The 21,512-nt window shown below is 35.4% G+C and overlaps 2 protein-coding genes across 11 annotated transcripts in view; one reads left to right on the top strand and one right to left on the bottom strand.

Annotated features, from left to right (window-relative positions):
- SLC4A10 (solute carrier family 4 member 10) overlaps nucleotides 1–21,512 on the top strand; it is a 149,724-nt gene that overhangs the window by 98,836 nt on the left and 29,376 nt on the right. For 8 of the 10 annotated variants that reach the window (XR_003533537.1, XM_027678746.1, XM_027678749.1 and 5 more), the window contains 8 exons: nucleotides 4,687–4,778; nucleotides 9,182–9,339; nucleotides 11,086–11,173; nucleotides 11,677–11,823; nucleotides 12,398–12,498; nucleotides 13,889–14,063; nucleotides 14,249–14,382; nucleotides 15,505–15,750. Coding sequence is in view for 9 of the 10 variants with exons in the window: in XM_027678746.1 (XP_027534547.1) it covers nucleotides 4,687–4,778; nucleotides 9,182–9,339; nucleotides 11,086–11,173; nucleotides 11,677–11,823; nucleotides 12,398–12,498; nucleotides 13,889–14,063; nucleotides 14,249–14,382; nucleotides 15,505–15,750 (1,141 nt within the window). In the remaining variant the exon portion in view is untranslated. The remainder of the gene's footprint in view (nucleotides 1–4,686; nucleotides 4,779–9,181; nucleotides 9,340–11,085; nucleotides 11,174–11,676; nucleotides 11,824–12,397; nucleotides 12,499–13,888; nucleotides 14,064–14,248; nucleotides 14,383–15,504; nucleotides 15,751–21,512) is intronic. The other 2 variants (XM_027678745.1, XM_027678753.1) reach the window with 1 other exon arrangement.
- The window catches only part of DPP4 (dipeptidyl peptidase 4), an 80,742-nt gene continuing 71,756 nt past the window's right edge, over nucleotides 12,527–21,512 (bottom strand). Inside the window, exon 26 of the mRNA XM_027678755.1 lies at nucleotides 12,527–13,313. Coding sequence (XP_027534556.1) covers nucleotides 13,221–13,313 — 93 coding nt within the window. The 3' untranslated portion in view covers nucleotides 12,527–13,220. The remainder of the gene's footprint in view (nucleotides 13,314–21,512) is intronic.

Genomic DNA, 21,512 nt, shown 5'->3' with positions numbered 1-21,512 from the left:
TGCAACTTCTTGCTATAGTGATTAAAAAAATACTTCAGGCCTTTGTTAGCGGCTGTGGCACACTTAAGAGAAGCTTGTGTGGAATGATGTTTTGGGGGGGAAGACAGTGCTATTTCTTTATAAGTTAATTTTCTTACCTCAGTTTGTGAAACTGCAAATCATAGCATTTTAGTTTAAACTGCATGTGAACTATGCTTGAGATTCAGTCCTTGCATTAGAAAAACAGCTAAAGTGACTTCTTCCTCATCCTCTTAAATTGTGTATCATTAGTGAGCACCAAATCTCCTTGCAGTTACACGGGTACAATGGGAATGACATGGTTCTCCACTGGTTTAAAATGTTATTCATCAAGAGGCCTAAAGGCACATACACAGTTCAACCTGCAAAGATGCTGTCAATCCTCTGTTATATTAGAATTTCATCATATACTTAAGAAAACTTACTGCTTTTCAGTCCTTGATTTTTTTATCTGGACAGTGTTGTCAATTTAGATTTTGAAAATTGGTGACTAGTTGCAGTGAAAAGTCTGAAGATTGCTATAGCTGCTTTGCATATCAGATTTTTATTTTTTTCTGAATGGGAAGAAATCTGTATGGTCTAGAAAAGTAAGGCACTTCTTTTCTGGTTCAGTTTCATGTGTCAGTTGCATCCAGTTTGTTTCCATTAACTGTGATTTATATCTGAATACATTGTTCTAGACACATCTTGGTTTCTGATTACCAAACACAATGCACATAGTTAAATGTCTTGAGTTTTACATTTTAGGGAGGAAGAGTATGTTACATGTGACATTAATTTACTGGGATTAATTTTTTTTTTTAATTTGGCAGGACTAACTGTCTCAAAATGCCAAACTATCTGCAAATGCAAACTTCTATTACTGTTACTATTACTGTCACAAATGTGGACCTTACTTTGATGGATTTTGATTTTCAAGTGGCTTGACTTTGCATGACAGAATATTTTTTATGTGAATTCTTGCTCTATTCAAAGCTCTGGCAATTTCACGTTATCTGAAAAAGACACTTTTTAAATATACACTGAATTTTTTTTAAATATAATTTTTAAAACGATGTTGTTATTTGCTTTGTAATGCATAGATAAGCCTTAACACCCATTTTAGCATGGTTTTATCTGGTATGTATTAAGTTCCTTTGTATGTAGTCTGGATATTTCAGTTTTACCATACTGTGAATTTGATACATGAAAATGTCTGAATGGCTCTCTGATGAATTCTCAAAGAATCCAACTCTTCATGTGCTTTATGTAGGTGGACTTCAGGATAAATCAAATCTTTTAAACTTCAAATTTATAATGACTCAAAGTACTACATTGCACTCTTGAAAAATAAAACACTGTATTTATCCCGTACAATGTGTAAATTACCATTTTGCTTGGGAGTGCTGAAATGGAACTGGCAAGGACAGGGCATAAAAGAGTTGAATGGCAAGGGCATTCCTGCTTTTACCCCCCTTATAGGGAGTCGATGATTTATGCCCTCAACATTCTTACCAGCCTAAACCCCATATTTCCAATTCAAAGAAAAGAAGTAATAAACCATCAGAAATGTTTTTCTCAGAGCAGTTGTTTAAAATTGGGCTACAGTTTGGGGTTAGTTTGGTGTTTTTTTTTTTTGAAAAGAGATTACCTGTTTTCTCTACCTTGTATCTTTGTTACTCAGTACAGTAAAAAACCCAAACTTGTTGTTCTGTGATCCAGAAAGCTGTCTTAAGTTGTAGAGCTATTTAAACACATCTTACTGCCTCAAGGTAAAACTTGTGTTCTTTCAGATTACTCCAGCATATGGGTAAATCAAAGTTTGAGGTCTTGTGTTGGCACAGAAAAAGAACATATGCTATTCTGATAAACTTCACATACTTACTGGTTGTGGCTTTTATTTCCTTCTATGTATATTTTTACATATTTTTCTCTTAAAAGAAAAGTGGACACAATGTTTAAAAGTCCTTTGGACTCTTGCACTAATTGCTTTTGACACCTCCAATTATGATGTTAAAACTTCAGTGTTTATAACCGGTGATCCATGCTTTGACTCCTTTGTTGGTCAATATTTTTCTTTCTCTGGCAGATATCCCTGTTTTCATTTTCTTGACTTTTTGGGTCCAGAAAAAAAAAAGTGTAGGTGCCTAATTAGCAATGGAAAGATAACGAACTACTATTTCTGTTGCTTTCCTGTAACATCTTTATAATGTAGAATGTATATTATATGAAAAATTATTAAATTATTACAACTATTTCCCTTTATATAGATCCCAGAATATAGAGGAATGTCTGAAAGGAAAAAATTAAGAATTAAAAGGTCTTCTATTATTAGATTTAAAGTTTTCTGGGAGTAAGTTAAGACAGGAACTTTCCCAGAGCATTTTATGGCTTGTCTATTTGAATAAATGACAGGATTTTTTTGTCACATTATTAAGATCCCCAATATAGTACAGAAGCAAAATTTATATAATTTATATATTATTTATTTTTAATAGCTATAACACCACAGAATGATTCCTGTAAAAATAATTTGAAGACTGCTAAATAAACAAAAAAATTACCATGCGAAGTAGTGCATTGGAATACGTAGTTTAAAGATAATGGTGTAACGACGATAGAACTCTGTTTTTCTTTAAGTTCTAATCAAAGCAGACAAATTGAATGACTGTTTATAAATATCTTGCATATGTAATAATTTCTGGCTTCTGTTTTGCAAAAGTTGTCTCTTGTGACATTTAGGAATTAATAGTCTCTTTTTACGTGAATTCCCTTAAGTTACATTGATACGTGGCTTTCTAAAATAAATCCGATATTCTTGTCATATGTAAATTCTAATTGTGACTTTATTTTTATCTACTTGGTTAAGTTAACATGCTTGTCACGTCTGGTTTTTTTGCCATTCTCTGTTTATTTTACTGTAGTGCTGAACAAAAGCCTTGATTTCTATTCTTACTTTGATCTGTCCTTGCCCTGAATCAGAGAGAAGATGAAAATATTTCCATTTTAAAGGTGGATACATTTAATAATAAGATTTCTAGTGCTTCATTTTAAAACATTCTGTTCCTGTACTTCCTAATCAAAGTAAAGTATCTCTGTTTGTGCTGCCAGGATGCAGCACAAGCATCTAAAAACTGTTTTGTGCCATGGGAGATTTGTCTAGTGGAAAATAAGATGTTGGTATGAAAACCAACCTTTTCCTTGAGCTAGTGTTTCACCTGGGAATTCCTGACCAGACTTAGTCAGGAATGCTGTAGTGCTCAGCTGTGACAGAAGCTGGATACTTCAGCATTTTGGCAGTCGTTGAGGTACTCCTGCAAGTCTGTGGTCCTGTTCAGACTGGATCCTGCAAACCGCTGTTTCCTGGCTGTGGCTGAGGACATGCAAATGTGTGTAACAGCGGTGTGAGGGGCCACGCTGTGGCTTTTTGAATTGCCCAGACGACGTGCGTAGCTTAGGACTTCCTGACTGTCTTCGTCTTCAAATATCGCGAACATATGGTCTTTGTTACTGTGCAAGTTTAGGTTGATTTTCACAGAACCAATGTTTTCACATCATAATCTCAGTCATATGAGAGACTTTATTTGCTATGGAAACAAATATATGCTGGGCACGAGATGCTGACTCTGGGCCAGTTGGACTCTGTAGTTATTCCTGGGTATGTGTTAGGGCAGTAAGAGATAGTTGGCTCATGTATTTGGTACTTTCTCTTCACGGTGGTATTCAGAGCTGTGTGTGGCTTCTGCCATGCCAGGGAGGGAGAAAGTGAAGGCAAGCAGGGCATGACCTGTCACCTTGTGGGGTTTGTGTGCTCCCACACCCTCTGGCCATGCACAGGGACAATGTTGGCATTAAGTAAAAATATGCTTTCTATGTCGTATACTTGTCACTTAATCCTGTTTTTCTTTTTGAGCTTTTGCTAGCAGAATTTTGCTGATTGCAAGGCTTATGCTTTGCTTACACAAGACTGAGGTGCATTTAAACGCTTCTCATTGTGTGATATTTTAACTTTTAATATATTAACTTTAAAATTTAAAAAAATTAAAGTATAAAAAATTAAAATACTTTACTAAATCTGCACTGAAATTTTTTACTAAATCTGCACTGAAATTTTTTAAAAATGTAATTGCTGAAACATTTGGTTTACATGTGTCCATAATCACGTTGTTCAATACTGAGTTTACAAATTACTAATTTCCAGTTTGTTTATTTTTATACCAGCCCCTTTTTGTGTTGTTTTTTGTAGTTGTTGTTGTAATCAGGACATTCTTATCCATGAGTAACTTTATGAAAATTAGTAATCCTGTTTTATTCAATGAGGAGTACTTTTGTAGACAGATATTGCCCCAAATTGGCAGCTCCTCAAATTACTTACAAAAACTATGTGAAGGCAGGACTCTCCCCAGATATAATACCTTAAGAATCAAAATTGGTATAAAATGTTTGTCTTCTAATATCCAAGAGTATTTTTTACATTTTCTAAATTATATTCTCCCATTCCCAACTGCACATGATGAATGTTCTGTCTTTTGAGAATGTGCTATTCTTAATAAGTTTTTAATTAAAATGCTGTGTTTAGATGTATTATATACATATGATATGAAATGTATGCAGATTTCTTACAATTGTATTAGATGTTGCTTTATTTGTAGAATTGTTGGTATTCTGTAATAATGATACTTTCTTTAGCAGGTCAGATTGTTTCCCCACAAGCTCCTCCAGCCTGTGTTGAAAACAAAAATGATGTGAGCAGAGAAAACAGCACCGTTGACTTTAGCAAGGTAACTGTTCACTAATGGTGAAGAGAGCTTCCTGACTACCCAACAGATCTTTCCAATTAAATAAAATGAATCCATGTGAGTCAGAAAAAGCCGTAAAGTGCAGATTTTGCTTCAGCATTGAAGTTTTGTGTGCACTGCAACACAGTTTGTGTATGATAAAAAAGAATATTACATTTTCTTGCTAAATTATAGGTAACAGGAAATCACAGTTTGGGAACACAGTTAAATTTATTATGACAATATCATAGGTGTATATTTGTAAAGGCAATTTTTACAAAATATCAGAAAATTATCTAAGTAATAAAAGTAGTTCAGAATGCCTATAATTCATGCTTATCTCCAATTTTTCCTCCTTGTAGAAGTAATGCATGAATGCAAACCATGCTTTTTATAACCTGAACTTGTGGATTCCAGATGTCTCAAACAGAATGTGTTTCTATAAACCTATAACTTAATTCTTCTGGCAAGCCAAGATATTTCAATGCACTTTACAAAAGATGTTAACTGTTTGGTAGGGGAGATTGCAATGACAGTTCAATGCTAGATAGCAAAGAAAAGCAAACAGCTTCTCAGCTTTAATGTAAAGGAGAATCATAATTTGTCTAAGAAGTCTGTATGTACCTAAACTATTCACATTGAGTGCAGATGATAGACCTGACAGGGATAGATGACTTCATCTGACGGATTAATACAACAAAAGTTGAGTACGTGAAGAAAGGTGATTTAAACCAAAGTTCTGAAGAACAGCACTTTGAGTCAGTGAAATCTTAATGTTAGTGCAGCTGAGCTAAAAGCAGAGTTATGTGATTGCTCCATCTGGTGCCAGGCTTATTTCCTAGCAGCAGTAACTATTTGCACCATTTCAATTTTTGACTGAACATGCCAGACTAGAAATGGTATATGGCTGAAATAAAGATGGGAAACAGATCTTTTTGTCAATGACAATGAGAAGAAAGGAGGCTGGCTGGGGATGTAATATGGATGACATTTCTACAGAGGTAGCAAGGACATCTATAAACAGTGACAGGTTGTTAAATATGTAATGTTAATCCTTTAAAAATATTTCAAAATAAGATTATAATGCTTTAAAAAGTCAAATGTGACATTACTTTCCTGATATTTGTATTAAAAGTGTTAAGTAAAACTATTGTTTGGGAAGTGTGCTAATATCAAGTTGGAAATCTTTGTAAAGGATATAGAATATAAATAAAGCTGTCTATTCAAAATTAAGCTATGTGGGGGTGAAGGGAATGACATTAGTTTCATTAGTGTTTTTCTTGAACATTTCCCCTAGTTGCTTTGAGCGTTTTAGGATCCAAATCCCAGTCAGTTATCTAACTCTGCATGATGTTTGTATTAAACAAGAATGAGAGCTGCATCATTTGATCCTTCAGTCATTATTTTTGTAGTGCAGCAGTGTTGCTTATGAAAAGTGCTCTTCCTATTTAAACTAGCCTGAGAAGAGATCAACATTTCATCTTTCACTAGCCTCAACAGTGATAGATACAAACAAGGATGTCAGGAATATTAAAGGAACAACTTTTGTTAGCAGGAATGAAATAACAGTAAAGGATTGTAATCTAAGACCTTTTTTTGACTGCCTTTAAATAGATCCATTTATTCTTTCGAAGATGCATAAGTAAAGTACAGTTTCCCCTTGAAATGTGCTATTGCAATAACTCCCAATGGTTCTAATTGGAATTATATGCATAGATTGAGAGGAAAGTAGAGCAGTACACTAATTTTCTCTTGAGTATTGTGATTTCTTACTCTAATTTTGTTCCACATATTAATTTCATTTATCTTCTACAAAAAAAGGACCTTTGACTACCTCACGTATTCTCTCCCTGCTAATCCATCTCCTTTGGGCTACTTCTAATATTACAAATCAGGAGTTGATTCAAAAAGCTGACTTAATCTGGATACAGCAGTGAGACTGCTGATTGTATTGGTATCTATCTATGAAGAATGTGAGGCAGGCACTGACAGCTGTCTTGAATGTTCCTTCAGTAGCATGGAGAGGAAGATGTAGTTTGTAATGAGCCTGTAAATGTGTCACTCCTCTTTGCTACCACCCCTAGGACTTTGTATTCTTGGTGGTGATCTGTCACAGCACCAGTTTAGCCCATGTCTGAGCAGAATGAGGGTGATGGTATAAGAACAGCATCTGGCTTGTTTATACTTTTTATGCCAGAGACTGAAGGGAACCCTAGTCCTGAAATACAAAATGCATAAAGAAACTGCACCCACATCCCTTCTCATAGCAACGTTCCTGTGCTCCACATGGAAACACTATTTCTGAATCAACCCTTCATCCCATACTGACAGAGTTTGGTCTTTTAAATACCACATGAAGCAACTGACTTGTCTTGAATGCTAGTTTAGCCTTCTTATAAATAAATTCCATTAATGTGTGTCACAGTTTTAGTAAGAAAGGATGTTGGGTATTTTCTGTTTGTCTTCCTGTCAGTTTATGTTTGGTTTCAGGACAGGCCTCCAATGCTCTTTTCAGTCCTTGAGTTGCTCTGGAGGGGCGTGGCCTCCCCATTAGTTACTTGATTTTGTCTTTAACTGGAGCTTGCTGGGATTATTTAGTATCAGGTCATGAACGTGACTGAGGTTAGGGTGCAGATCATGATGCACATCAGGCTCTCCAGCTAAAGACCTCCTAGGATAAGAGGATAGGTTAGATGAAGCATTCAAAATATGTAGCTTCCGCCTTTGCCCTAAATTCCCTGCAGGGCCATCTCTGCTATTGTAGTGAAAGCAACACCCAGGGGTTGCGTGTGTTTGCTCGGTTTGCTGCTCCTCTGCCAGCTACTTTCCTTTCAACTGGGGCTCTCTTCACTATCTAAATGGTATTAGAATCTCAAGCTGATAAATAGTACAAGAAACGTCTGAAAATACTTTCTGGTACACAGGAGATAGAATGTTTTTCAACTTTGAATCTTGTAATTTCTATGTTAGAGTGACCTCAAGGTGACAATTGTGGCATGTTTTGCGTGACACATTAAATGTTAGATGTATTTAAATGTTAAATCTGTCCATTCACATGTTAAAATCAGTACAGAATGCACATTGCTATGTGCCTGAAAGATTGCTTTCTTTCTCTCAGCTATAAATGACCTATGACACTAAAATTAGGTGCATAGTGAACCTTAGTATTGTATTTAATCCTGAAGAGTTAATTTGTGATTTGAGTGAAGAACAGAATTTACCTCACTGATACTTTACCTCAAAAAAGTACTTGGTTTCCAGCCTTACAGGTTGATTTCATGCTTGTTTAACTTTGTGAGGTGTTCAGTCATCTTTGTATCTTAGGGAAGCATATCTCTTTGTGATCTCAACAAACTAAGATTTCATTACACAGGCAACTGTGTTATATCTGAATTCTGATTTAGTGCCAGAGCCATTTGCAAGAAAACAATTTTCTAAATATTACCAAAAACTATGCAAACTAGTACTGACAGATGGCTGTAAGATAGACATTAAAATGGTCCACTTTAACAGTTTATATTGGATTTGGTTGCTGTTGTTGTGTTTAGATTAATAAAAGGAAAGCAAATGACAAAATTCATGCATTTTGAAATGTAGACAATACTGGTGCATAATTAAATCAGACATACATTTTATACTCTATTCCTCCTTGTCAGTCTTTGTTACAGAGACTTTGTTACATTCCTAGGCAAATACCTTGAGCTGATATAGCAGTGTCATGATGAAGCTGCATCTCTGTGTTTTCCTATCATCCTGCAAAAGTCAATATCACTGCCTAAAACTCCAAAGTTGTTCTTCTGCTTTGTTCTTTAATTTGCTCTTGAGACAGTCATGGTCATCATAGCTTATTTTCTGTTATTTTCAGCAGAAGGGCAACTATCTTCTGTTAAATCTGAAACCAAAATACATCTTGGAGTAGAAAAAGGAAAATTATGTGTAGTGGAACATGTTGTTTTTCTCACTGAGATTTTAACACAGCACCTGTGAACTAGGAATTAATGATTTCCAGAATTGTTAGTTATGGAAAAATAAGGCATCTTAATTTCTTCTGCTGTTTTGACTTATTGATTCAGTTATTGATGCTGGTATGATTATTGATAAAAAGCTTTACTAGGAACTTAATCCTATATTCCTAACAATGTTTTTAATTCAATTTGTTCTCTTTATAAATTAATTCTGCAGTACTCTTGTTTTCAAGAAAAATTAATCTAATAATTAAAGTCGTTTGGTTTTGAAAAACATTTTTATTTAAAAAGATATTATTCAAATGACAAGAACAGGGGACACTGTGTAATTGAAATAACTATGGTTAATGTTGCAGTGACCACAAAGTCTCTGTCAACAAATCAGGGAAAAAAAATCCCTGTGAATAGCTTTCAGGTTTTAATTTAATATACTTTTCCCAGGTTGACCTACACTTCATGAAAAAGATACCACCTGGAGCTGAAGCATCAAACATCTTAGTTGGTGAACTGGAGTTCCTGGACCGTGCAGTTGTTGCTTTTGTTAGGTTATCTCCTGCAGTGCTGCTCACAGGACTAGCTGAAGTTCCCATTCCAACAAGGTACAGTTGGATTTATTTCACTTCATGTTTTTCTGAGTACCTTGTGGAGACAGGGTGATGTAACCTTCAGCTCTGTCATTTACTGAGTTATGAGTTTGGTTCATTTTTTAACAGTGACACCCCTCAGATCCTCTAAATGATGTATGGGTATATTCAGAAACATGCTGTTTTGTGTGTACTTTGTGGAAGTAGAAATGATGGCTTGTTAGATTACAACACACAGTTTATCCTACACAAACTGGTATTACTGCAGATGAAATACTAAGGTGAAATATTCATCTTCTTAGAATATTTCATCTGGAACTGAAACTACTTGTGTGATACTGCATAATTATGTCCAGAACTAAAAAATGAAAAAAGGAATGGAGAAAAGGCAAAAAAGCAAACTGTATGATTTGATTGACTAGGGAGAGTGAATGAATGGATGGAGAACAGGCAGTAAATATGTTCTTCAAAAAGTTACTTTGTAGATAGTTGCATGGTAGAGAATGTGACTTGTAACCATTAATTTTTATTAGATTATTTTTTTCTAAATTGATACTTTTTCTGATGAAGTACTTTGATTCTGAAAACAAATTATGAGAAATTTAAAAATAAAATTCAATTCAGATGGAAACTCTGAAGTGATTCTCACATTTCTGAGTTCATTGACTTAATTATTATTGCAATCCCCCACTTTTTTTTTTGTATTTGTGTATTTGTTTGTACACATATTCTGTCTCTTTTCCCCCTTCCCTCTTTTAGTTTCTATGAAAGCAGACTTCTGACAGAAGGCAGTAGTGCATTCCAGTTGCTTCTGACACTCAGGAAGGAGATAATGCTATGAAATGCAATGCTGAGACTCAGATCCTTGCTCCTAGCCAGATAAACAGTATAACATTTTCTTTAAGTTGTAGTTACTTTGTAGTTACTTTGGATATGACTTTTAAAATGTTTTCTAATTTTTGCTTGTGTATAAGGAACATTGAGGAACTGAGCTGGCCTTGAAAAAACCCTCTGAAGCCTTTCCTGGTAACCTCCCCCAAATTCCCACAGGAAAAAAAAACCACACGCACCAAAAGGAAAAGAACAGATTTCTTGGTTATTTCTTTTTTTTGGCCAAAAGAAAAATAAATAATTACAAATTAGGACAATTAAGAATTTCTGCAAAACTGTGTATTTAAAAAAATTTTAGTAATGTAAGTCAATAGAAGCTTTGTGCATTTTAGCAAAACTGAGAATTTCAGTTGTTTCATTTGAACCAATGTTCTGCATTTTATAGAACCTTACTTGCCTACAGCCTCATGTATAGGCTGTCTAGAACCTTAATGGGAGTAAAAACAATTTAAAAATTATTTTATTTGGGGTAATTTAACTTCCCCAATATTGCAATAATTCATGCAACCATAAAATAGTTAATTCTGTTGAATTAACAGAATTAAATAAATTAATGTTAATGTGCTCTGTACTTAGATTATAGTTGCGTTTATTATGTAAGATAAGGTTTGTTATGTAAGGAGGTTTTGATAGTCTCAATCAAGACTGACTGTTAAGCTTATGATATATTTTTGGAAGTTATTTTCACATTTTTTTCTAAGCAGAGCTTCATGTTTAAATGCATGTGTGAGGATCTTGAGGGAGATTATATATCATGTTTGTCTTAGAGATTCTTCTAGTCCACTTTTTAGATAAGTATTTCTGTAGTATTTATGGTTACTTCAAACCATCTATCCTTTAGAATTTTTAAAATTTAACTTTTATTTGCAGATTTTTGTTTATTCTTCTTGGACCATTGGGTAAAGGGCAACAGTACCATGAAATTGGAAGATCAATTGCAACACTGATGACAGATGAGGTATTTTTATTCATGGTTTGGTTTTAGTCTTTTTGTACTAACTGAAAAGGTGTAATAGGTAATTTCCAATCATCCAGATGAAACGTGGCTAATCATTCTGCTGATACACAAAGAGCATTCTAGTTCATTTCATGATCCTGTAACAGCCCAGATTATGCTGCCATAAGGAAATAGCAAAATGAGAAACAATATTCACAAGAGAAGATATCTTCACTGAGAAGATTCCATTTTACACAGTTACTTTTCAGTGGATTTAATTGTGTTTAAGCTGTAAAATCTCTAGAATATTTATCAACCTTAAGGATGTTTTTTTTACAGAAGCTGGAACTTCTATGAGAACTTTATACCAGAAACTTTAGTCAATTGAAGCTGGAATTCTTTGTTTAGTGGGAACTGTATGAAGTGCCTTCTATTTCAGAGAAAAGGGGCCATTGTGAAAAACATTAGGGAGAGCTTCTTTTTCCATTTCTTTTTCTTCCCACATCCTTCTCAATTTTTCACAGGTATTCCATGATGTTGCTTACAAAGCAAAAGACCGGAATGACTTGGTGTCTGGAATTGATGAGTTTCTTGATCAGGTTACTGTTCTCCCTCCTGGAGAGTGGGACCCAACAATTCGAATAGAACCACCTAAAAATGTTCCCTCCCAGGTCTGTACAGTGTAAAATTCAGACACTGTTAAATGTTATGATGAATTTTTGCTTTGTACTTTTAAATCTCATTAATTTAGCATTTAGCATATAAACATTTTGTATCCTCTTCTTGTTTTAGGTTAATTTGCTTTAAGAGAACCCTTGACTTAGAAGCAAACAGGATAGTGATGACATTTCCTGCAGTTCAAAACTAGTTCTCTCCTGAATAAAGACAGACAGTTGTATCTAAAGATCTTAAATTTAGGGATAATTGGCCCTAAGCATCTTTGATTATTCCAAATAGTCATGGTTTGCTTTTGTTCTTACTTATTGCAAGAATTGATCAAAGCTTGCTATTCTTTAAAATGTTTTCTGATACAAGAATTTTTGTCATCAATTTTTTAAATTTCACAGAATCACAATTCCTTCTACTATTAACTGTCTGTTAAATAAAACTCCTCTACAGCTTATGTTGATGAATCTTAAAATAAAATTTTTATGTTTAAGCTTTTAACTCTCAGAGCCTTTTTTTTTTGACTATAATTATATTTTGGTGCTAAGACCCATGAAAAGTATCTTTTCCTTCTGGCAGGAGAAGCGTAAGATCCCAGGAGTGCCAAATGGAACTGCAGCCCATGGGGAAGCAGAACATCCTGGGGGACACTCTGGACCAGAACTGCAACGCACTGGAAAGTTAGTGAAAACATGCAAAATCTTAAGCTTTCTAAGTGATGTGCTTCCAAAGGAATCACAGTGTTCTCTCTCAAATGACTGTTTTGGCACATGATTTCTTTCAGTCATTTTTCCTGATTGGCTTACCACATAGTTGAAAAGGAAAACATGCTAGTTTGTAGAGAGGGGAACAGGGCAAGAGGGATTTGAGTTTTCACAATTTATTTATTGCAGGCTCCTTTCTCTGTCAGTTATAAAGGTCAGACCTCTGTTAAACTTTATTAGTGTTTCTTGTTTCTGTACAGCATGAAGGAAAAGTTGGAAATAGTCATGTGCCGTATATTATGAATGCTTACACTTATTTTGTAGTTGAAGTTTCTGGGTTGTGCAGCTCTAGCATTTCTTTCTTACCTCAGTAAGCCATGATATGTCCTGGTACATGAGGCTATGATTATCACGGTGGCTGCAATATACACACATCAGAATGAAGAATTTGACCCAAGAAATACTTATTTTCTCTCATCCAGTATGGTGTGGTGTAAGTGTCTCGGCTGTCAGCAATTGCCTTAGTGCAGTGTAGTTGGGCGATGGAGATGGACTTTTCCCTTGCTGCCTCTTGATACTTAAATATTGTTCCTATTTGCATGAAACTGAGGATTCAGCTGCAGTGTTGGTGTACACAGTGGGGCAGAGGAGGTGATGGCCAGTCTGGCTGTAAGCTGTTCTCTCACCAGTGAAACCTGCTAATTGACAGCTTGAAGGATTGTTTTAATATTTAGGAGGTAGTGGTGCTGCATCTTCCTCTTTACCTCAGCAGCATCTGATACATTGTGTACCTGTGAGAAAAAGAGCATTGTGGGGGTATTTACTTTAACTGTATGGTATACTGTAAGGGAGTGTCTGTTCCTAAATATTTTATTATATTTGCCATAGTGTATATGACAAAAGGTGACACTTGTCCTTGAAAAATGGTAACATACATTCAATTCTATAATCCAGTGTATTTAGGAACAGATTATCAAGTAAAGAATGTGAAGCTCTATATATAGATGTGTGGGCAAATGGGCACTGTGGTAGCTCTCTGATTATACAAATGTAAGGAATTATTTCACATAATAAACCATAGGGTTTAATGCATGGGAGCAAGCAACTGTACAGAACTTTTAGGTCTGGATAATTAGATGACTTTATAAAAGAAACATGCAAATTAGTTTTTTTAAAAAACAAAATATCCTGATTGAAGTTACCAAGACAGGCTTCTTGGAAACCTTTTTTTCTGGGAAGGATGTATAAGAGTATGTATAATTTGATCAAGAACAGTAGCTTCTCTGCATTATGTTTGAAGCAATACTATAGAAGAAAGTTTGGTATGCCTCCTTAATTAATTTGAGTTCTTCTGTGTTTTTTTTAGATTTTTTGGAGGATTGATTTTAGATATCAAAAGAAAAGCTCCCTTCTTCTGGAGTGACTTCAGGGATGCTCTCAGTCTGCAGTGTCTGGCATCATTTTTGTTTCTCTACTGTGCTTGCATGTCTCCTGTCATCACATTTGGTGGTCTGCTGGGAGAAGCAACTGAAGGTCGTATAGTATGTGTTAAATCTGAACTTTTAAAACAAACTTGCATTCCTAGGTTTGTGGTTAGTATTTTCTTACTGTTGCATTAATCACCTTTAAATATTGGTGTTTCAATGTTTGGAAGGCTACAGACTAAGACATTGCAAAAAGAACCTGTTTGAAAATTTATGGACACTTCTCTTTGTATCATATTCAGAGTGCAATAGAATCGCTGTTTGGAGCATCCATGACTGGAATTGCCTACTCCCTTTTTGGTGGACAGCCTCTCACTATACTTGGCAGCACAGGACCAGTTTTAGTGTTTGAGAAGATCTTATTCAAATTTTGCAAGTAAGTGAAGATCATGATATATGTCATCCTTCACGTGTTAGGTAATGGTAGAGGCACTGATTCCAAAGTTCCAACAGAATAGTCAACAATTTGTATTGGAGTGCACTGCTTAGGCTTTTAGAGTCTGAAAATTATGCAGTGACTGAGACAAGTGAATTGGTGGTAATGCAGAAAGGTTGATTTTTAAAATTTTTGGCTTTTTGTTTGTTTTGAAGGGAATGTCAGCTTCAGGGTGTTGGTGGGGTTTTTTTTGTTTGCTTGGTTTTTTGTTTACTTGTTTTTGGGGGTTTGTTTGTTTTTTATTTTATCATTTTCTACTCTGAGACAATACATTTAAATCACTGGGTTATCTCATCCCTAACTCAAAAGGTGTTGCCTCTCACCAAGGAAGCCAAGGAAGTAAGTGCAGTGGAAGTGGTGCCATCTTTCAATAGTCACTAATACAGACCATGCCGGGGTGCAGTGTCATGCCAGAACAGCATATACTCACATTTATGTTAATGTGCTGTACATGACATATCTCTGCCACAGTGTGGGTAAAAATTACGTCTTCATGTTGGAAGCCATCGTGCTTCTCTGCTATCCTGTCTGCTTTTCTGCCTCATTGCTGTGATGGGGCTTCTACACCAAGATCTCCTGAACAACATAGAGTAAGAGACCCCACTTAGCACCCCAATAAATTTTCCAGCACCTTCAGGTAGAGCTTTCAGTTCACTGTGCTAATGTCACCTGGTGTGTTTGGAGCTCTATTATCATATGCAATAAGCATACAGAATTTTGATGAAAGTTGTTATAGCTACTTTTTCACAGCTTAAAAAGAAATTGACAGGTGTTGGCTGTTCGCAAAGGAGGATATGGGATAAAAAGTGAGTCACACACACTTCATGTGTGTGACTACTCTCAAAGCTTCTGACTTGCTTTAGTGGAGATAGAGGTCTTTGTGTCCTGTTAATTTGGAGGAGAGCTCTAGTCAGGAGGTGACTTGACAGTATCTTCAGTTCACATAGGTATGTAGTTTCTGATTAAGACTGTCTCTAGAAAGGAAAATTTGTAGCTGCCTTGTCTCCATTCACTGTGGCTGGGCAAAATATTAACTGTGTTTAATTTTTTTCTTATTTTTAGAGAGTATGGGTTGTCATACCTTTCTCTGAGAGCTAGCATCGGGCTGTGGACTGCAATCCTGTGCATCATCCTTGTTGCAACTGATGCAAGCTCCCTAGTCTGCTACATTACCCGATTTACTGAAGAAGCTTTTGCTTCTCTTATCTGCATCATCTTCATTTATGAGGCCTTAGAGAAGCTGTTTCATCTCAGTGAGACATATCCAATCAACATGCATAATGATTTGGATCTGCTGACGAAGTACTCGTAAGTAAGATATTTTCTGTTAAACTGTTAGGTTTTGTAAATGGGTTGTTTTCTCTGTGAGGAGCACAGCAGGACAAGTTTGCAGTAGTTGCAAACTTAAGATGTGGAAGCTATTATGCTGTCATTTGGAAGTGGTAGTTACTGGATGTATGTGTGCAAGCAAGATACATTTACTTAAGTAAAAATATCTTGACTTGGAGTTTCAAAAAGCTTCCATACATGCAATTTGGAAGTCCTAGAATTAAAAATAGGACTTGAAGGGACCTCAGTTTTAGGTCTCTATTCACATTTTTATTTAATGAGGTTTAGCTCAGTCATCTCTTCCTGTAACCTTGTACTGATGATTTATAATCTTCTACTGGTGACAGGCTATTCAGGCAATGTTTGTATATCATATATTATCTGGTTTTGTTTGTTTGTTTTTTCTCCAATTGAAATGTTCACCTATCTATAAAGGATATAAATTGATGTACCTCCTTTATTTTAACTTTCTGGCATTTAAGGTACAAGCTCCAAGAACTGAAGTGGATTTGGAATTATGAGATGCTTCTCAGTGCTTATTGATTATGTCATAATCAATTTTTTTCTTAATAATAAGATTTTTTAACTAACTCCATTTAAGCAGCTTTACTTTATTGTGGAGTTTAGACAGGTACTGTTGTACTTGGGGAATAAAAAAGTGAATTGCTTTTATCAATATAGTTTCATTTAGAAGAAAAACCTCATAGACTTGTTTCTGTGATATGAGAACAAAAACGTTGTTCTAGTAAAGAACAAAATCCTAGTCTTTCCTGAGGCCAATCAAGCTTGGTCACCTCAGCAACTAAAATGTCATTAAAAAGCATTTTCAATGAAAATCCCTCTCCAGAAATGTCTTTATTATTTCACTGAACCCATTTGAACCCTCTGCATGAGCAGGGTGGGGCCCTAACAGAACAATGCTTGAAGAGTGCCACATCTTCTGTTCACTGGAAAAATAGGAGTGTCTCAACCAAATGTCTCATTTGCATTTTAAGCTGGGAAAAACAGAACACGGCAACAGAGAAAACATTTGAGCTTTGTGTATCTTATTGCTACAAGAATAGTTAGCAAATCCTGAATCTGAATGTACATTATATAGCTTAATTCACAGAACAAGTTAAATCAGAGAAACTGTAGTTCTGCTGTGACATACTCTCTCATCATGCTGAAAATAATTCTATTCCTCTCTAATAGTTTAATCAGTAGACAAAGGAATAATAATTTGAAGAGAAAGCAATAAACATCAAGAAAAGACCAAGCATGCAGTTGAGGTTGTATTCTCTTATTTAACTTTACTTAACTTCCATGAAGTAGGTATTTTACTCTGAAGATCCTCATATAGCACAGTCTTTGTGGATTGTTGTCCTAGTCCTTCTGTTCACAAATAAATGTTGATAGTTTTACTTAGAATTCCATTTATTAATCAGAATCCCAAACTGATTCTTGAGGAGTGGTGTTTACTTGCTGCCTGCCCTTGGTAACTCTCTTCATTGAGTGTAGAATGTGCAGAGCACACAGAATGGTGTAAGAACAGCTATTATCATCTCCAGTTACACCTATTGACCTGTCCTGTCCTACAGCACAACAGTTTTAGATTTTTCAAACACAATTCCTTAAGGACAAGTGTCTTCCAGATGTTTGGAAGAAAGATTTAACCACTGCCTAGTGGTTTCAAACACATATACAGATACCAAAATTATTTGATGTAGTATTTTTGTAGTTATTTATGAGTTTATTATTTCATACCTATATTCTCTGTTATTCTTTCACTCTGTGTAGATAGTACACTTAAGTTGACTTTTAAAGTCTTGCATTACATCTTACATTTGGCTTTTATACTGTATCATCTACTTGCAACAATATCCTGTTTATTATCAATCAAGTCCATAGCAACTGGCCCTGCTAATACCAAAATAAGCAAGCATCAGAGCTCTAATGGGATGTTACTTACATTTTTTTTAACTTTAAAACTACTCGTTGGAAATGCCAGTGTATGGATAATCAATGCATATTGATTATCTTGTAAGAGCATATCTGCTGAATCCAAGGATCTGTGCTCTGAACAGCAAAATGGTAATTCCAGCCTCTTTTGTTCTCTCCCCTCCTTTCTCCTTCATGTTAGTTTTTCTTAGTTTTTCAGAACTGGTTCCAAAAGATTGAGAGAACCTAAAGATGTGCTCAGTTGGAATAACTCTACTTCAGCTGCCCAAATGACCAGTACTTTCACAGCAGACTTGGTGCCACCTTAACTCCATGGGTTTGCTGTAAAAATATGACTGTCCAGATACAGTGGCCTTTTGCCCAGAAGATGAGGTGTCACAATTATCATCCCCATGGGATCATCACAAGACATTTCAAGTAACCCTCAGTCCATGCTCAAATATCTGAGTCTCAGTTCCAGAAAGATAAGAAACTAAAAGATGGATAAGCATAAAAGTTTACTTGAAATAAAACTGTCTTTTTTGTGTACTTGAGGATGGGGGATATTGATTTCAGAAGGAATTAGAAGCTTTTGCTGCAGCATCAGACTCCAGTCCTTCTGCTTGTAGTTTAAATGGGTAACAAACTTGGGCTGAAACTGGTCCTGTCCTTAAAGGACCAGCATACTCTGTTACAGAAGCTAATTAGTATCTGCTGTTTTGCTAATTAAAACAGCTGTTTGCATTTTCCTCTTTGGGGATTTAAAGACAAGTTTTTAATTGTTAGTAAAGCCTTGGCAGTTCTTTAATTAGCCTTGGGTGAACTTCAAAAGGTTGAGTAACTCATTTCTCTTTGAATGCTCAGCCAAAGCTTATGTAAAACTTTATCTTGGATCTGCAAATCTATGCTAGAAAACTCAGGTTATACTGTAAAATTTCTGTGTGTTCTGTATCCTACCTGTTGCCCACTCAAAAAATTGATGATAAATAGGTCGAAAGACTTGTATATATTGGAAGTTTTCGGTGTATGCTGTGGCCCAGCCCTCCTCTCCTCTCCCATGGGCTTTCCAAGAATGCTCTCGTGTCCACAGATATTCTGTCTACATACCAGTACTGTTCCTTTGCCCTGGTGAAGACATGAGTTTGACCCAGCAAAAGTCATTGGCATGCTGTAAGTGCTCTCCTGTGGAGTACTAGAAAGACAAAGAAAATAGTAATTTAAAATGGTTGTTATTTCACCAGATTGAAACCATATTTCAAGTGAGAAAGAAAACCCTTTCTATGTTTTTGGTGGGTTTAAATTCTGTCATAAACAGTCTCTGTTGCAGGAGTTTGATGTAAAAGACTGTACTGCAGGCATCTCCTCTTATATTTGAGAGTACAGGAATAATTACTACTATCCACCATAACAAACCTTAGAAGACTATAGAAAGAACATTCAGAACAGTTGGGTTGGTTTTGTATTTATTTTTAAATTTTTAATCAAGCAGAACCAAATATTTGAAAATTGGCTGAAAATCCTCCTAAAAGATGTCTTAAAAATTGTATCTAGCATTTTGCCATTTTACGTAGAAGACAGGTATTTGAGTTACAGAATTCTGTCTCAAGAAGACAAAAATGTATTTTGTTGCATGATCCAATTAATGTAAAACTAGACCTAATGCACTTTTTACTCATTTTTTAATTATATTTGTTACTCTGTGTTTAAGTGTTGGTCCTAATCTTTAGGTGATCTGCTTGCAGGCAAATCCATTCAGCATTTATATATGTAACTTTTTCTTAAAATACCATCTTTCTGATATGAATGATAAAGAATAAGAGCTAAATCAAAAGAAGGACAAAGACAACCTCATTTTCAGTGTGCTACTGTGTGCTACTTTTTATTTTTAAACTGCATTGCTTTGAAGAAATTTGGATAGAGTAGCTGCATCGTTCATTAAATTAAGTGCACATACTTTTTGATCAGGGCTTTTCTTTCTGTTTGTTTTTTTATGTGACCTTTTTGTATTTGTCATGCCATTAGCATTTGTAGGTTGGCATAGCAACTCTCTTATTTCTGTACTGTCTTCCTCCTGTTTTTTCCTACCCCTGTAGCAAATATATCTCCAGTTAGTGAATCCTGTCTGGAACGCTGATGCCCATCAGTTTTAATGTATATGTTAAATATTAGAATGTTATTTTTGCTAGGAAAGGAGAACCCCAAACTGGAGCAAATAAAAAACACGTTCTCAAAAGGAAAAGAGTAAGCATTGTGGATGAAAGGAATGTGATTTAGAAAGCAACCCAGTATTTTAAAATACAAGCATTTTAAGATAGTTATCTTAGAATACAGAAGATGAGTTATTTCTCAGTGTGAGGTGCTTAGATCTTGGGACTTTTTATACCTTTTCATTTTCTATTAATTCTTTTTTCAAAGTGATGAATTCATGTTGTTTTTAATAAATCTTTACCAGAAGTTACTCAATTATTAACAGATTACATTGAATAATTTTAAAGTGATTTCTTGGCATAGTAATATGCATATTGCAATCTGTCTTGGTATTGACATGCACTTAAGCATTAGGAGTAGAAAATCCCACTCTGATGTAATTAGAGAGCCAAGATCATGTCAATCTCAGTATCGTTTGCAGGCTATAGAAACCATTGCTTCTAGAAGGCATTGTGAAGATTATTTTTGTGCATACCACTGTTTGCACAAGGAAATTTTACATCTTTTATTATTTATAGAACTTAATCTAAATACATCATTATTGGATGCAAATTAGGTTGGTTTATACCCTGTATCCCTTAAGCTGCAGGTGGAATGAGAAGAATCAGTGGTGGTAAGCACAGAAGTGCTCGTTACGATCCCAGGCATGTAATTGAATTCCAATTCCTGTAATGATTTCTTTGAACTTAGATATGAATATAGATTTTTCTTTTCCCCTTTATAGTTTTTTCCTACAGTTAAATAGCTGTGCTATATCCTGTGTGTCTTTCCCTAAGAATATCCCTCTTCTTTCCAGAACCATGCAACTGCTGTTGTTGAACTTAACTGCTGGTTCCCTTTTGCTTCTTGACAAACCTTGGAATCTAGACATTATTTTTCTTTATTCTATTTATTCTAGGACTTTCCTATGCCTGCCCAAGCCAATTGACTTGTTTGTCTCTTTCTCCTTCATGTGAAGCCAGAGAGTGGCTACCTTGCTTTATTCTTTCCTACTATTCATCCCCTCCACTTTTGAAATAGATCTCCTTGTTAAGCAGTTCTCCACAGCATTCAGTTTTTTGTTGGTAGCTGGTCTACATAATGCCTTCAAAATCTAGAAAGGCTTATAAAAAATTCTTGTGTGGTTTTGTTATAGTACGTTTGTGTGTATTGATGCACCACACCTGGACAATTGAAACTTAAGCTGACCATATAGCATTATGATGTATGGCAGTATGTTATTTCCGTACCAGCATTATACTGAATCTCTTCTCCTCAGGTGTATGTTTTTTTAGCTTTGGAAGCAGGGGAAAGTGACATCCTAGAAATATTTATCAGTGAAAGCTTTCAGATGAATTGTCAATACCCCACATAGTTACAATGCTTTTCTGCACATGAACTTCTATGTATGGCAGTTACGTGCCATAGTACTGCTAAGAATGCATGGACTGCATGCTGCATCAGGCAGCTAATAAAACCCAACCTCTGTGAGTTCAAATCAAAGCTACAAAAAAAGCTACAATGTGATTATAAATCTGTTTTCTAGACTTCCCCCTTGACAGAATGTTCTCTTCCTGATGTGTGATCCGAAGAAACTGATTCTTCGAGATTTCTTCACTCTAGCATCAGTTCCC

This window comes from Neopelma chrysocephalum, unplaced genomic scaffold (genome assembly GCF_003984885.1).
Source record: "Neopelma chrysocephalum unplaced genomic scaffold, ASM398488v2 Primary Assembly neopelma1_44, whole genome shotgun sequence".
In the NCBI taxonomy this organism is placed as follows: Eukaryota; Metazoa; Chordata; class Aves; order Passeriformes; family Pipridae; genus Neopelma; species Neopelma chrysocephalum.
The sequence above is the reverse complement of the archived record's forward strand: the minus strand, read 5'-3'. Positions and strand labels throughout refer to the sequence as shown.